A 17861-nucleotide genomic window follows, 5' to 3' on the forward strand; every position below is an offset into this window, starting at 1 on the left:
GGCGCAGGCGCGCGAGGTGCGGCGGGGAGGGCAGCGGCGCCGGGCGCGGGAAGATGGCGGCGGCGGCGGCAGCGGCGGCGGCGGCGGCCGAGCAGGTCTGGGAGCCCCGCCGCGGCTGGGGGCAGGAGGGCCCGGGGAGGCCTGTGGGGTTCGGCGTGGGGCCGGCCGGCGGAGGCCGCGGGCCGGGCTCCGGGGGGGCGGAGCGGGCGGGAGGAGCTGTCCGCAACCCGGATGCTGGCGAGGGCCGGGCGGCACTGCGGGCAGGGGCTCCGGGTCGATGAGGGGAAGCAGGCGGCGGCTCTCGGCCTGGCCGACTGCCCCTTGGCCGGGCTGAGGAAGGGTCGCCGCCTGAGGGGCGGGGAGGCGGCCGTGGCAGCCGGGAGCCTGCGCCAGGACGTGCCGGGGACGTGCCCGCTTCGGTGGCCAGCGAAGATGCTGGTAAAAATAGCCTCAGCCCCTGGGGGAGGCTCCCCTGACACCAGCCAAGAACCAGTCCGCTGTTGCCTGCATGTCAGCTTGGGGCCACGGCTTGTGCCTGCCATCCCCGATATGCAGGCATCAGGTTTCTCCTCCCGCTTTGGTTTTGGAAATTTGGTCACCAGTTTAAAACTGCGTCCTGTCCAGTTGGTTTAAAATTGTTTTTTTTAATGCTCTATCAAGTATTTCCTGATCTGCATTGTAAACTTGTACCTTAGAGTAGTTTAAAAGACTATTTTCCCCCAAAAGCAAGCTATGCACATGCATACACATGCATGCATGTATTACATATACATATCTATAGTTGCTAGGGTATTTTGTTGTAATAAAAATAATTTTCATAGTCACTTTTCCCCTTAACTGTTATTTCCCTTTACAAAACTATGATAGGATAGTTTCCTTTGAAAAAGTCTCATTCTGCAACATTTTTGAAAAAATAAATGTAAGTCAAGTTGACAGCATTCTGTTCTCAGAAAAGACTTTCTTAACGACGTAATTGCTTTATATATCACTGGAACAGTCATTCTAAAGGACATAAAAAAGACTTGAAACCCACCTTCAAGGAACTTAAAGTCAGATTGCCAAATAAATGCAGAGAAATCAGCTAAGGGGGCAAGCTACAGATCATAACAATAAAATAAAATCTAAAGGAATGAGTGAAAGTAAAAGGAGACAAAGCTTCTTGGGGTTGTTGAGATTAAAATCGTTCTTTGGCTTTTCTGATTTCCTACCAGCTCTTGTTTTAGATGGTTCTTTTTTCATCCGCATCACCTATTGATGCTCTGGAGGCTCCACCAAGGTTCTGTTGTTGCTTTACACATAAACCGGGCAATCTGGTCTATTCCTTAGTTTCCACTTCAGAATTAAACATTTATGTCTCCAGCCTGAACTGAATTTTCCACAGGCACCCCAAACTCAAAAATGTACAAAACTGGATTGCATCATACTTACCGTTAAAAGGGTTACAAACCATCCATTCACTTGGTTAACCTAGCTAGAATCTTGAGAGCTGGACCAGCTTAAGGGAGCTCAGAAGGGACCCACACTTGGTTTCATGTTCTGCTGTCCCAGGTGTGATATTTGAACAAAGAGCCCCACATTTTCTTTTTCCTCCAGACTCCACACATTTTGTTAGCAGGTCTCTAGCTGGGAGTCATCTTAGATCCCCTCTGGGTCACACTCACAGCCAATCAATCACCAGGTTCTGTAGTTCTTCGTCTTAATGCCTCTCCCTATCTTCTCTTCATCTAAAGCTCAGTCAAGCCCTCCTTTGGACTCTTAGATAAACCTGATGTTGTTATCTTCATCTCTAAACTCTTCTGTTCCAGTTCATCTCATTTTGGTACATGACTTTGATTTTGCTGTAATGCAAATCTGATTGTATCACTAACCCATTTTAAATTTTCAGTAGTTCCCCATCACCTACAGGATAAAGGCCATTGTTCTTGACAACTCGAGTACTTATGTCCATTCATTTACTGGCCCTAACCATATCTCTGACCTTATTTTTTGCCCCATTTCGATACTCATCCTTTTCACCATCCACAGAAACTACCAAAGTTGATTTCACACTGAGATGACTTGTACTCAAAGTTTCCATGCTGTTCCCTCTGCCTGGAATGCCTTTCTCTGTGCTTTTTTTGCCTGGCTAACTCCTGTTTATCCTCCCAAGATGCAAACGAAATCTCAGCCTTTCTTAAAAACCTCCCCCTGATGCGCCTGCTTGCTGGGTAGAGCTACATTCCTCTTCTGTACCCTTTCAGCATTCTGTGCACTTGCTACCACTGCATTTGCCGTGTTAAACTGCCGTTGTTAGTGACCCGGTCTGTCTCCTCTCCTGGCCTGTAAGGAAGTTCACTGAGGGTAGGTGCTATGTCTGGCTTGTCTTGATGATCTGGGGCATTTGGCATATAGTAACTCTTCAATAAGTTATAAATGTATCAAATTGAATAACAATGTACATGAATTGGCAGAGAAAAGAATGTATCCCAGGAGGGATCAATTTTGTCCTGTCTCTCTTTTATGTAGACCTTTATTCAAGCCCTGACTTTTAAATTGCCCATACTGCGTCTGTGAAAATTAGAGGAAAGCATACCTCCCTTAAGGTACTCTGTACCTTCAGCCAAGAAGTATCAAAATGCATATTCCACTCTAGGAGGTCAGCGGTATCACTGTAGCCTCACAGATGTGCCTCATGCAGACACACAACCTACACAACACTCAACAACCTGTTGTGTGAAAAATCTGGTGAGTAGATAGAATTGTCTTCTATAGAGCCTTCTTTACTGCTTTGTGGAATTACAAAAATTGTATCTGCTGCATTACTCACAATGATTATTCACGTCTCTTTCTATTTTCCATAAGCCCTTAACCAGCCTGCTACCTCTGCCACCATGATAAGATTCCAGTAGCTTTCTCCACTCTTTCTTGGCAGATGGCCTTGCCTTCCACATCCCAAAGAAAAAGAAGAATGTTTTCTCTCTTGAGTGTGAACTGTTTCATTGAAATGGGAGCCTATCCTTAAAGCTTATTCTTTTCTCATTTATTCGGTATCACTTTCTTTCCTGCCTCCTAGAGGGTCTCATTTCCTACATTATCCTGCCCTGTTGTGAGATCTTTGGTCTTTGCCCCTCTGGGCATCTTTCCCTCTGCCATCAAACATACAAGTCTTTCCCCAAATTGGGGGGTGGTGATGGTTACTAACAGCAACAACAAAAGTACAGTTTTCCTCTGACAGTACATAATTATTTAGCTACAATCTTCTCTTTTTCCTCTTTTCTCTTTCTGGACTGGAAAAGAGATGTATACATGTGGCATCTTTTCGGACTTACCAGCTTACCAATTTGCTACTCAGAGTTCGCCTTTGAAGGTTATAGAAGCACTTCTTGGCAAAGCAAGTTCAGCAACACTGCACATTCTTGGTTTTCTTACTATTCACTGTATTTCTCATTTTCTACTGTAGCTGCACATTTAAATTTTCCCAAGACTGTGTCCTTGGCTCTTTGTTCTCTTTCCTGTATGCTGTTTTTTTACAGTAAACTGATGCACTCTCATGGATTTAATTTACCTAGAGGCTAGGGACTCTCAAATCTGTATCTCTAGTCCTGACTGATCTAATACCCATTCCATCCTTCCCCTTGCCTTTGAGTCATGTGGTTATTTCTCATTTAGTTTAAGTGCAACATGTGTAGAATCTTCTCCCTCCTCCATTCCCCATATTTAGCTAGTCACCATTCAGTAAACTTGAGATTCTTTGAAGCTGGCTGCAGATTCAGTCAGCTCCTCTCACGAAGTATGTTTTTAACCCATCCTTTTTCGTCCCGAGTTTAGGCCCTCATTACCTTGTTACCTCAAACCTCCATTACGACAACACACCCAACAGCCTACTCACTGGTAGTCCTGTTCCTCTCTCTCCTACAAACACCTACACATTTAGCACCCTGAAAAGTATGTCATTCCAGGGACTCCCAGTTAAACAGACAGAAAGACTAGAACTTGTACCCAGCAGTCCAAGAATTTTCTCAACCTGCCCTCCTTCTCCCTGCGTTGCCGACTCTGGCCCACCTACTTTCTGTTTCCTTGAAAACAAGTGTGAAGCCATCCTGCGTCTCTTCCTGTTGAACTCCACAGCATATATTGGCCATACTACGGATTCTGGCACCTGAACAGAGCGAATACATTATTGCATTGCTAACCGTTTTATACCCAAATCACATTTGTAATAGCTAGAGAATAAGGATCCTGTCCTGTATTTCTTTAGTATTCCTATTTGTGGTATTAGTGTTTAAACATAAAATATTTAATAAATGCCTACTCAAAAAATAAGTTTTCCCAGAGCTCTAAAATATATGTAAGTTGGGCAGAACCCATTTTGTGTTCATGAGGTATTACCAAAAATGTTATTCAACCATAGCCTAAGTTAGAGGTTCTCAAACTTTTTGGTCTCAGGTTATTTTTATGCCCTTAAAAGTTAACTGAGGATCCCAAAGAATTTTTGTTTATGTGGGTTATATTCATTGATATTTACCATATTAAAAATTAAACCTGAGAAAATTTGCAATACAGGAATACACAAGCACACATTCCGTTAGCTGTTATAGAGCATTGATGTCATCACATACAGTCATTTAGCCTCTGGAAAACTCCACTGAACATTCATGAGAGAAGGAGAGTAAGAAAGGTAAATAACATCTTGGTATTATTTTGAACATAGTTTTTACTCTCCAGCCTCCTGTAAGGGTTCAGGGGGCTTCTCCCGGTCTCCCCTGCCCATACTTTGAAAACTGCTGATCTAGGATAATGTTAGCTTTAGCCAATTGGGGTGATAAATAGCAAAGTGTGTCAGCCTTTCCAAATTCTTTTCTTATAAATGAAAAAAAAAAAAATATATATATATATATATATGATATCTATCTATCTATCTATCTATATATATATATATAATGAAACAAATCACTATAAATCATTAGTTAAAAAGAAGATGACCCACTGTGGAATGTATATGTCAGCTCTTCCCCCAGATGAGCTAGCTGTACACTTTAGAGACACTGGGACTGTTCAAAGCAAAGGGTGGAAATGTGTTATCAAAGAGTCACACTAAAAGGTTCTTCTCCACTACCCCTCTAAGCATACTAATGTCCTGACTTGGAGCCTACAACTCAGCATGACTTAAAGTTTATTCATGGAAGATATGTCACTAATCAGTTCAGCTTTCTTTCATTAAGAATTTGTGCTTCATGGGCGCCTGGGTGGCTCAGTTGGTTAAGCGACTGCCTTCGGCTCAGGTCATGATCCTGGAGTCCCTGGATCGAGTCCCGCATCGGGCTCCCTGCTCGGCAGGGAGTCTGCTTCTCCCTCTGACCCTCCTCCCTCTCATGTGCTCTCTCTCATTCTCTCTCTCTCAAATAAATAAATAAAAAATCTTAAAAAAAAAAAAAAAAAAAAAGAATTTGTGCTTCATAAATAAGTGCATTGCAAAGAGTAGGTATGGCTGTTCCATGGTTTTGTATTTTGTTTTTAGCAAAGTTCCAATGGTCCTGTAAAGAAGTCCATGCGTGAGAAGGCTGTCGAGAGAAGGAACGTCAATAAGGAGCACAATAGTAATTTCAAAGCTGGATATATTCCAATTGATGAAGATCGCCTCCATAAAACGGGATTGAGAGGGAGAAAGGGCAATTTAGCCATCTGTGTCATTATCCTCTTGTTTATCCTGGCTGTCATCAATTTAATTGTAAGTATGTGGTACAGAATTTTCTCTTTTTTAATTACCATGGGGAATTTTTTAGTGAAATCATGGACTTTGTTTCTATAATTTCTTTTGAAACCCTCTTACTTTCTGCTTTTCTGTACATGTTTTATCCCTTATGAAGTTTTTTTAGATGCACAATTACCCTTCACAGTGTGTACAAAGAGCCCCTGACTTGCTTACTGTCCAAAATATTGTCTAACAGAATCCTGTTTTCCGAATTTCACACCCAAGAGCACATTTTATCAGATGTTTCTTCTTCGGATATATACTTTGAAAAACAACAGGAGATTCCATTTTTTACACACTTATAGAAAAGACCACTGGCCTTTTTTAAATTTATTATTAAAGTGTGGTTAACATACAGTGTTATTATTAGTTTCAGGTGTACAACACAAGGGATTCGACAGTTCTATACATTACTCAGTGCTCACTGTAAGTGTAGTCACTATCTGTCACCATATAGTGTTATTACAACGTTATTGACTATATTCCCTATGCTGTACTTTGCATCTCTGTGACTTACTTTATAATTATAAGTCTGTGCCTCTTCTTATTGAGTTGTCATAAATGTGTTATATATTTTAAAAACCTAGTATGCTAGGATTACCATGTATTAATTTTATTTAATATATATATTCATGGAATATTCCCTTTAAAGGACTTAACTTTTGAAAGGGTAGAGTCAGCTAGGTAGAAGAGACCTTTGCCATCATGACTTTATTGCCTTCACCTCTCCTAAAAAATATAATCCTTTCTGTTTTCATTCAGCTTTGCCTAAATTTAGTCTTACCTCCTCAACCAGATTTTAAAATTGTAAACCCTTGTTTGACAGCAGAGGGTAATGTTTTGTAGTCTTAAGTCTCTGTTGTCAAAGAAGGAAAGGATCTGGTAGGCCAGTTTACACTAAAGTGCTGAAGACCCAGTATGTTGCCTTTTCCAAAGATACTTGCTTTTCTAAAGAAGAAGACTTAATCCAAGGTTGTAACTATCTGAGGGTTAAACTTGAACCCCTCTGGCATGTGTGTAGATGACATATTCAGAGGGTGGCTATTGGTATACTAATGACTGATGAACATGGGCTACGGTGGTTCTAAAGTGATTCCATTTATTTTTATTTTTGACTTCTAATGCTTTTAAGCCAGTCCTTTATATTTTATGTACATCCAAAACGTTTGTGTCTGATTCTTCCCTTACGTTGGAAAGAGCTGGTACTGTAAATAGTTTACTAGGAGCATATGTTCTGAATTTATCTTATTTTATACATTTTGTTGTTATTGGAAACTTCTGGTTAAGATGGCAAAATGAAGACATTTTTATCCCCTTCCTCTTTAAAAAGCTCATCCGAAGGTGACAATGTCAAGAAACAGAAATATCTTGAAAGAACGTGAGAGGCAACCAAATCCTAAACCATAATATATGAAGACAAAAAAGCAGGAGGCGAAATGGCAGCTAACTTACCAGAGAAGAAACTGCTTCTGTGTGTTGGGGACGGGGCTACAGGTGTGTTGGTGAAAGTGCCATGCAGAATCATCAGGAATGGAAATACAAGTACCATGAAAAGCAGGAGTGAGGCAGGAACTGAAAACAGCTTTTTGAGAACCCTGTAGAAGGAGCCATGAGATCCCTAGCCTTCCTGTCCCTTCCAGCCAGCAGTTAGGCAACCTTGCCCCCTAACCCCACACGGTATGTTATAGAAGGGAGAGGATTCTTCCTGTCTGAGAATGCTATGCAGAGGAGGGTAGGGATGGGTTTCCATGCTGGAAGCGGGGAAGTCTGAATCCTGAGCGCTGAGACTCTGTTTCCCAGATCTCTAGCTCTTTTCTCAGCCTCTGTCTCCAGCTCCCTGGCACCAGGCTTATGTCCCCCAGGCGAGAGATGAAATAGCCTGCTCTGGAGCAACCGAAGCATCTGGAGAAAAAAACTGTAGATACTGACACTTGGCAGGTCCCAGTGAAAAAGCCACCTAATCTCCTACTGTTTAGCCTGTCACAAGCCCCACCCCACACAGAGAACTTTCTGTGCACTTCTTTAAACCTCACTGTTAAATATGAACACTGAGTCACCAGGGATCAATGGATTTTTTGGGAAGCTCCCAGAATTGAAAAATGATGGAGACCAAAAACACACCAACCATGGGGAAAATAGGAATTCGGGGAGATAGAGAAAATACAATGAATGACAGAAAACTTAAAAAACTAAAACCAATATCTTCAGAGAAATGAGAGAATATTACATCCACAAAACAAGAGTAACATGCCATTAAAAAGGAGCAATTAAAGAATAAGGAAGAACTTGTAGAAATACATAAGAATGGATGGATAGATGGAGAGAGAAAGAGATTAGAAGATAAAGAAAAAGAACCCTTTCAGAAAGCTCAACAAAATTAAAGAATCAATCCAGGAAGTGTCACATTCTGTTAATAGGAGTTTCAGAAAGAGATAAGAAAGAAGACTGGGGGGCGCCTGGGTGGCTCAGTTGGTTAAGCGACTGCCTTCGGCTCGGGTCATGATCCTGGAGTCCCGGGATCGAGTCCCGCATCGGGCTCCCTGCTCGGCAGGGAGTCTGCTTCTCCCTCTGACCCTCCTCCCTCTCATGCTCTCTCTCATTCTCTCTGTCTCAAATAAATAAATAAAATCTTTAAAAAAAAAAAAAAAAAGAAAGAACACTGGGGAGAAAGTTATCAAATAAATGAACCAAGAAAATTTCCTAGAACAGATTGAAAACTACCATTCTGGGTCCAGTGTCATGCATAAAAAAGAATCACACGAAGGCCATTCCTGTGAAATTTAAGAAAACTGGGGATAAAGAGAAGATCCTAAAATCTTCCAGAGGAAAAATAGAAACAGGTTATGTATGAGGAATACAAAATCAGAGGCGTTGGACCTCTCAAATGCAGCCCTACAAACCAGACAGCAAGACAGCAAGGGCCTTCAAAATTCAGAGAGAAAGTAACACCAAACCTAGAAATGTCTATCAAGCTAGACTATTAATCAAATGTGAGGGCTTATGTGGACATTTTTTAACCATGCACACTCAGAATTTCCTTCATACGTATTCCTTCTAAGGAGGTCACTGGAGGAGGTGCTCACCGCAAGAAGGCAGTAACTCCCAGAAAGCTGAAGGTAGGGATGCAGGAAACTGGGTATCCAGCGCGAGAGAAAGACGGAAGGAAGCTCCAGCATGAAAGCGAAGGAGAAGTTCACAGTTACAGCTGTGTCGCAGACCCAAGGGGAACAGTCCAGATTGGAGCAAGAAGACCAGAGTTCCAACAAGCTTTCCTGAGAGAAAAAAATAGAACTCATAGAATAAACTATCTGAGAGGTTTGGACTCTGAGAACCTTTTACTGAGTGTCATTTTATAGAAACATTGGAGGTTTTGAAAAGATTCAGTCGGGTTTTCAAAGAAACTAAGCAAATGTGGTCCAGTGCTGAAGAAAGACAAATATGAAACTCCAAGAGACGCAGAGTACAAGAAAGGAAGTGCTCTCTTAGTTACAGTATTTGGCTTAGCAGTGAACAGTACTTACATGGTTCCAATACTAAAATACTGAACCTGGGTCTTGCCAGCACTTGAGATGGGAGCTGGGGGAGAAGAAATATAAATGAGATAAATTCTCATCTGCTAAAGTAGGAAATTAATAGATAAAACCTCAAATTGATGAGTGAGGAAATAATATATCACTTAAGAATCTGGAATAAATTCTAAATGAAATACCTAAAATTATTGTAAGTGGCTGTTGCCAGACAAGATATGGAGAGAGCAGAAGAAATAAGAAACTGCTCTTTCAGCACTTTTTGACTTTTAGCTATTTGCCTGTAATACCTGGATAAAAATAAAATGGGTTTTGTTTATAAGTGGAAAACCAATTGATGTGTTCGTATCACTGATGAGACATCTTCACTGATGAGACATCTTAAGGAAGTTTAATCCTTTGGCAATTACCTTTTCTGTTTGTTTTCTAATTATGTTAAATGTATGTTACCTATTAGCAGGGGTCTTGTTTTCTCTTTTAGATAACACTTGTTATCTGGGCTGTGATTCGCATCGGACCAAATGGCTGCGACAGCATGGAGTTTCATGAAAGTGGCCTGCTTCGTTTTAAGCAAGTGTCTGACATGGGAGTTATACATCCTCTTTATAAGAGCACCGTAGGAGGAAGGCGAAATGAAAACTTGGTTATCACTGGCAACAACCAGCCTGTAAGTTACCATATCAGTTGAGGGACATTAGAGAAAAATTCTTTGTAAAAACCTAGAGTTGATTATTGGAAATGGGTATTTTCCTTGAGAGAATATTCACAAGCATATTTAATAATATTGTTGGTCTTATAATCTGTTAATATTACATGCTTTCTTAATATCTTAATATGGTAGTAGCATTTTCTGTAATAGATTAATTACTCTAAGAATAGAGTGTTCTCTTTATCCTCCATGCAAGGTAACCAACAAACAAAGCACCTTCCCAGGTTGGAATACCCTGTACTTTCTGGGAGTCTAGAAGGGAATATGCCAGTCGGGTCAGTGGCAGCCCATGCCAAGTGGCTGCCGTAACATAGGTTCTCAATGGACTAGAACCTCAAGGAGGTAATCTTACCACCCCCTGCCCATCTTAGGTCCAGGTCTGTCTATATGTCCTATTGTGACCCATGGATTTGTGCAGAGTAGTGTAAGCAAACAAGCGTATAAACCCTCATGTGAAAGAACTCTTTTCCCAAGTAGATAGAGAGGGCACAGACAGATGCAGTGAAAATTATTTGAAGTTAGTCTATTATTATAAAGTGTTTTTGATAATGTTCTTGATGAATTTTGGATGCTGTCTCCTTTGAAAACATATTCATGATAAAGTGTTTTCCTGAAGATTGTTTTTCAGCAAGGGACAACAAAGCTCAGTGTAGAAAAGAACAAAACTTCTATTACAAGTGACATTGGTATGCAGTTTTTTGACCCAAGGACTCAGAATATCTTATTCAGCACAGACTATGAAACTCACGAGTTTCATTTGCCAAGTGGAGTGAAAAGTCTGAATGTTCAAAAAGCATCTACTGAAAGGGTATGATTTATTTTGTTTACTTTATTAATGGAAGAGAATTACAGTCTAAAGTTACAAAGCGGGTGGGGAGTTTTGCTGTTTTATAGTGATGTGAAAGAATAAATTCTGGAATAGTGGGGAGGATTGATTAATTCTAGATTTGTCATCTGATCATTATCAAGTCACGTCTCTCTATCTCGACACCTATAAAATGTGACTGAAAACACTTGCCTTTCATATTCCATGGCTGAAACTCCTGTTCCTCTGTCTCTGATAATAATTCTCACTTTAATTTAGAAATGCTTTTTATTACTTTTTTTTTTAATTTTCAGATTACCAGCAATGCTACTAGTGACTTAAATATAAAAGTTGACGGGCGTGCTATCGTGCGTGGAAATGAAGGTGTATTCATTATGGGCAAAACCATTGAATTTCACATGGGTGGTAATATGGAGTTAAAGGCAGTGAGTATTTCTTAAGAGTTTTAGAGAATTATTAGATTCTTGAGCACATAAATCTATATGTGGAATAGTATACACTTATTAAAAATGGTAATGTAGTTGTATATTTTTTGACATGGAAAGATGTTCAAAATGCACTTTAAAGTGAAAGAAAGTTACAGTTTGTGAAATACCTCATTTTCATTTTTCAATACATATGTACGTTTATAAAAACCTGGAAGAGTATGCCAAAATGTCAGCAATGGTTGGCTGTGGGTAGCAGGATAACAGATGACTTTAATTTTATTTTTCTTTCTGCTTGCCTCTTGTTTTCTAAAAAATTTTTTATAACATGATACCTATATTATTTTAAAAGGCAAAAATAAATAAATTTCCAAAATTCTGGAAGAATTCTCAAAGTAAGAATTATCATAGGAAGTATCCATTCCCTGAAGTTGTTGGAGTTTTTTTTAATTAAAGATTTTTCATGCCCTTTCCTGAGTTTTATATCTAGCTATGTGAAAATCAATTAGCAAATGTATAAAATGTATTTTATTTACCCATCTATTATTAACTGCAAAGGAAAATGATTTTGCCTTTATTATAGCTATTGAAAAGTGAAGCTTTGTCCTTCACAGATTATATCTGAACTTCAGTAGGTAACATATCTCATATAAGGGAGCCAGAAATCCAAAAACGGTTTACCTGCTCACAGTTTTGATCAAAGCATATTTATTCAAAATGTCTTTGGCCACCTGCTATATGCCACTTAACTAAAGCTAATTAAATTTATTTTACCCAAGCATCATATATGACAAAAATAAACTTAAACCTAAGGACTTGTAAAATAATTATTTCTTTTATTTAAATTTAATTTAATTTAGAAAAAATAAGCTTTAAAAAATTAAGTTTCCATTTTCATAAATAGCTTTCTCCTCTAAAACACATATTACAATTTCTAAATAATAAAGATAAACATAAATGTGTTTCTTGCCAGAAACTCAATAGCAATACTGAGTATTTTTTGCATGTATTGTAGTTAGAAGCCATTCCTCTGAGAGAATAGTGTTGAAGAACGGCCACAGTGGGGCTATTCTTCTCAGCACTGGAAACTCAAAGAAGCAAGAGGTGTGATAGATTTGCATATAGCCATTAGCAAGTTACCTAAATCTTTTCTTTCTTTCTACCTGAAAATTCTGTCTGTTGATATGGGAAATATTAAGATACTTTGAAATACATATACATTCATACCAGTTTCTCCACAGTTAAAGAAAAACAAGCCCCCGGTACTGAAAAGATAATTAGCTTTATAATCCAGTTAATATCAGTGGCTAGCTTTTAAGTGTATAGCTAATTATTTAAAAAAAAATTTTTTTTAAATTTTATCAAACGCATTTAAAGAAATAACTGCTCTCGCAATTTAAAGAAAGTGAAATTAAATGACCACAAGATGGCAATATTGGAACAAAATTTCAAACTTCATCACTTAAGGATTCTGTTTATTCCATATGCATAATAACACTACATAGTCAAGTAGCTATTTCCATTTCTTCAAACCCAACTTTGTCTTACTGCTTTGAATGCCTTCTATAACCTGATGACTCTCAAATTTGGAACTCCTGCTTTTTTTTTTTTTTTTAAGATTTTATTTATTTATTTGAGAGAGAGAGAATGAGAGAGAGCACATGAGAAGGGGGAGGGTCAGAGGGAGAAGCAGACTCCCTGCCGAGCAGGGAGCCCGATGCAGGACTCGATCCAGGGACTCCAGGATCATGACCTGAGCCGAAGGCAGTCGCTTAACCAACTGAGCCACCCAGGCGCCCTGGAACTCCTGCTTTAATCTCTCCTCTGAACTAAGACTCACATACCCAGATGACTTTGTACCTTGTCCACTCCAGTGCATAATAGGCATCTCAAATTCAACAAGTCTAAAATCTTCATACCCTCCCTCTCTCCCCAGATATGCCTTTCTTTCAGTGTTCCCATCTTGTTAAATGGTGCCCATCAGTCCATCAGAAAAGCCTTCTGGCTCTACCTTCAAAAGATAGAGTCTGGCTGCTTCTCATTGCCTCCACCACCACCACCGATGGTATAAACCACCAACCACATCCTACTGCACTGTTGGAACAGCTTTCTAAATGGTGAATGCTTCCTCATTCGCCCCTGTAGTCAGTTCTCTATACAGCAGCCGGAGTGATCCTTTCTCAGAGATCACATCACTTCCACATTCAGATCCCTCCAAATGGCTTCTCATCTAATTGGGGATAAAACTCAAAGTCCATTCCCTTCCCTAACATGTCTGGCCCTGAGTTATTTTTTTGACTCATCTACCAGTCGACTCCCTTGTGCTCTCTGCTTTAGCCGCACTGGCTTCTACAGGTTCCTCGAACACTAGCACATCTTCACGCGGGGGCTTTTGCGTGTATTGGGTCCTCTGCCTAAAGGGCCCTTCCCCAGTTGCCCACATGGCTTACTCATATCAGCCAGTTTCCACTGCACTGTGACCTTATCAGAGAGGCCTTCCCTGACCACCCTATGTAAACAGAGCCCTTGCCTGGTCACTCTCTCTCTGCTTACCTTTTTTTCTCCAGTGATGTTTTATTTATTTTACCTGTTCATGTGTTTATTGTCTGCCCCTCCCCATTAAAATGTCAACTGTATGAGAACTCAGACTTAGCTCTCTGTTGATTGCTATATCCTCAGCACCTAAAATAGTATCTAGCACATAGTAGACATTGAATAATTATTTGTTGAATGAGTGAAAAGAAGAAAAGGAAAGAGGGAGGAAAGAAGGGAGAGCCAGACTTAGGAGGTCCCCCCAAAAAAGGGCCTACAGTTCAAGAATGTTCCTGAAACAGTGGGCTTGAAGAAGAGAACCTTGAGGTGGTTTTCTTTGAGTGCCTGGTCTTCAGAATTATCTGGTTTGAATCTTCATTTGTGGTGTTGTAAAAACATTAGAAATTAGGGCGCCTGGGTGGCTCAGATGGTTAAGCGTCTGCCTTCGGCTCAGGTCGTGATCCCAGGGTCCTGGGATCGAGTCCCACATCGGGCCCCCTGCTCCTTGGGAGCCTGCTTCTCCCTCTGCTTCTCTCTCTCTCTCTCTGTCTCTCATGAATAAATAAATAAAATCTTTAAAAAAGAAAAAAAAAACAAAAAACATTAGAAATTAAAATTAATTTTCTGTAGGAGAAAAACAGTCTTTTTCTTCTCATCATCAGCAACCTACCAGTCTCTAACTTTGTAAAAACTCTCTTAGGAAGTAACAAATGAAAATTATCTGTCTTACGTACTTAGGAATTTTGATATAATTTTAATGAAGTGTGTTATAACTATTGATACACTTTATGAACTAAAGAGGTCACTAGTTGAATCTTGACATTGGTTTTGTTTTCTTTGTTGTTGTTTTGGTCATGACTTTACTGTTTTTTGCTACCTATTTTTCTTGTTAATATTCTAAGTTTTGCTTATTAATTTTGTTCTGTCACCACTTGTGGAGGTAAATAAATCATGCCATTTTTCCCCTAATAGGAAAACAGCATCATCCTAAATGGAACTGTGACGGTTAGCACAAGTCGCCTACCTAGTTCCTCCAGTGGAGACCAATTTGGGACTGGCGAGTGGGTGCGCTACAAGCTCTGTATGTGTGCGGACGGAACGCTCTTCAGAGTCCAAGTAACAGGCCAGAACATGGGCTGCCAGACCTCAGACAACCCCTGTGGAAACACTCGCTAGAGGAACCCGGGAATTCAGCCGTGTGTTCAAAGCTTGACTTGACCGTTTTTAAGAGTGTGCATGCAAGTCATGTTTTTAGAGAGTTTGCGATAACTCTCATTTATCTACAGAGCACTACTGTATCTATTATATAATCTCCGTATTTAAAAGAGCTCTCAGAGAGCCTAAATTTTAATACATTTCGTTAAGTTGCACTGATCTTCAAATTACAGTTCTAAAGTAATTATCAGAAATGAATACAAGCAAAATTAATCTTTAAAGAAGTGTTTTTAAAATCCTGCTGTTCCTTGTCTAAAGGATAAAGGGCTGAAGCAACTGTTTAGACTTGCTATAAGTAAGTCTTGGTACCTAATGGAGATACACCCACTTAAGATGTTTGAAAGGTACTCCATTAATAAATGTTACATGCTCCGTCTTTGGGCTTCTAAGAGAAAAGACAGATTTTTAGTGCATTAATTTTCAGCTGTATTCTCAGTGCAAGTGAAGTCATTAAAGAACTTCACATATGTGAGCTGGTAAGAAACTATGGTTTCTTAGTTTTGCACTAGGAAGAAAATAATAGAATAGAATTTACTTTAATAGAATTTACTTGTTAAATATTGATGAGTACGAAGTGTTCACAATGTGGTAGAAATTGAAACACCATCCCAGCTTCAACTGTTAAATCCTGACGACAGCTGAGCATCTGACACATCCTAGGCACTGTCCCAGGCGCTGCATCTGTAACGTCACTGATTCTCACCACAGCTCTGGATGTAGGTGTTACTATCCCAGTGTTTCCCCTTAGGAAGCTGAGGATCGGAGAAGTTAAGAAACTTACCTAATGTCACATAGGAAATAGCTGGCCGGGTTGGGATTGGAACTTGCATGTGATTCAAACCTAAATGTACCTGCTTCCAAATACTGTGTTCTTTTTACTATCTGCACAGAAGTCTTAATATTTAAAAGTCTAGAAAAATGAACAGAGACTAATTCAAACTTACCTAAGCAGATAAGAATCAAATAAAACAGCCATGCTTACTCTAGTTAAAAAAAAAAATCAATCAGTCTCATGTCAAAAAAAAAAAATGGCCAACTGCTGTCAGGTTTTAAACTAGCTTAAGCCAATTCCAAAATATTATACTATAGAGAAGTCAAATTAGCCTACTTGTAGGTTACTGCAGTGTCCTAACTGAAGGGGTTTGGCACCTGGGAATGCCTGAATTGGGTAAAAGGGTCACTAAGATATTTATACCCTCAGGCCTCAGGGCAACACAGTGAGAAGTGGGAGGCCATGGCCCCAGGCAAGTCTGTGGGCTGGGAATGGCTGGTAGTTCACCCCAGTGTGCCATTCAAATAGCACCCATTGCAGTGTGCACCAGGCCTTGAACAAAGCCGGGTCGCACTGCTGTAAAGGGTGCTGATACAGAAAATTAATCTTTAAGTAACTTTTGAGTAAGTATGAGAACTGATCTCTGCTCCTCATATCACAATCCCATTGTGATTTACAACCCTCAAGCCAGTTGATTTTTAATGTATTTTATATTTGACTTAAAAGGAACTCTGGTATTATTAATCACACACAGAGCATCAGGGGCCGAGTTTTCAAAATAGTTTTGCTGTAAAATAAGCAGTAGAGATAAATCATAAGCCCCACTCTGCATTCAAGTAGAACAGCATTCTGTCGTGGCTACTTTGAACTGTGTAGATAAGAAAATCAAGACAAAAAATTTGCATTCAATCTAGTCACAGTTCTCTCTGATAGAACAACCACATGCCTTAGAGATTATGAATAGTCATTAAAGTGTACTAAAAGATATCGACTTACTATATAATACAGAGTACAGTTCTTAAATGAAGGAAAAAAGTGAACTTTTTTTTAAATTTAAATTCATTTAGCCAACTTACAGTACATCATTAGTTTCAGATGTAGTGTTTAATAATTTATCAGCTGCATATAACACCCATTGCTCATCACATCACGTGCCCTCCTTAATGCCCATTACCCAAAAAGTGAACTTTATGACCTGAGTGTTACTGTTGTGATATTCAGATCTTATTTGAATATATTCAGTGTCATTTCATATTTGAATGATGTTCAGAAAAATCCATTGGAATTTTCATTCACATGCTTAGTATATTTTAATTTTACATTCTTGTCTGCTCTATTTAGATTTGTTTTGAAAGTCTCTTTAAATATTTTTGCAAAAATCACAAAACACTACATTACAAAGTATTATTTATTGAATATAATTCACAAAGCAATCTATTTTTACTCCTCCTTGAAAAATACTTGTGTTTTTGATACACCTCCGTTAAGTGCTTTTAACATGAGAGGATATTTTGATGTTTTTAAGAACTGATTGTAAAGGTAACAGGTATAGTATTTTAGGACACTTTGCAGGTAGCCCTTGCCTTTTCACTGAGATGTAGACCTGGAAAACTCACTGGAAATGAGATCAAGAACAAACCATCCATTTCACTTGTGATCTATTTTGCATAATGGAAAAGCTTCAGCTCCTCATTCTCACCACCAGGTGGTATTTTTCAAAAACCAAAATGTTAACTTTGCCTCTTCTGGTTGTTCATCCCCTGCATTGAGCACTGATAGGAAAAGCAGCAGACTCGGGAAAGTAGATAAAGACAGGCTCTCAGGAGAGGGGGGTAGATATATGCTTGTTTAAATAACCGCAGTACTTCAGAGATAGGTTGCAATGACAAGGGAGACAAATGAAATAAAAGCAAAGTATTTCAGAAACCGTCCAATGGGCAGCTAGGAAAATGCAGACAACACAAGGGGGCGGGGGGGCTGCCTATATATAGTCTGCAAGATTTAAAAATATCCTTATTTGTATTCTTTTTGCATTATGAAAAAAATGAAATAAATTTTGTGTGATAGTTCTGATGATGAAAGGTGGAAATTCTTCTACCTAGCTTTGAACGAATTTTTTTCTTA

The 17861-nt window shown here is 39.4% G+C and overlaps 1 protein-coding gene across 1 annotated transcript; it reads left to right on the forward strand.

Moving 5' to 3' along the window:
* Positions 1–48: 48 nt before the first annotated feature.
* Positions 49–15274, forward strand: SGCB (sarcoglycan beta). Its single transcript, XM_044912721.1, has 6 exons — positions 49–95; positions 5498–5707; positions 9740–9925; positions 10584–10775; positions 11087–11218; positions 14723–15274. Exons 1-6 carry the CDS (start codon positions 54–56, stop codon positions 14924–14926), a joined length of 966 nt encoding a protein of 321 aa, XP_044768656.1. The 5' UTR covers positions 49–53; the 3' UTR covers positions 14927–15274.
* The last annotated feature ends 2587 nt before the right edge of the window (positions 15275–17861 follow it).

This window comes from Neomonachus schauinslandi, chromosome 2 (genome assembly GCF_002201575.2).
Source record: "Neomonachus schauinslandi chromosome 2, ASM220157v2, whole genome shotgun sequence".
Classification (NCBI taxonomy): domain Eukaryota; kingdom Metazoa; phylum Chordata; class Mammalia; order Carnivora; family Phocidae; genus Neomonachus; species Neomonachus schauinslandi.

Bases quoted from the DNA above. Each gene is read 5' to 3' on its own strand.
- SGCB (XM_044912721.1), top strand. From the start codon at position 54: ATGGCGGCGGCGGCGGCAGCGGCGGCGGCGGCGGCCGAGCAG. The intron at 5,708-9,739 runs GTAAGTATGTGG...TTTCTCTTTTAG, and splicing joins TGGCTGTCATCAATTTAATT to ATAACACTTGTTATCTGGGC. The intron at 9,926-10,583 runs GTAAGTTACCAT...GTTTTCCTGAAG, and splicing joins TCACTGGCAACAACCAGCCT to ATTGTTTTTCAGCAAGGGAC.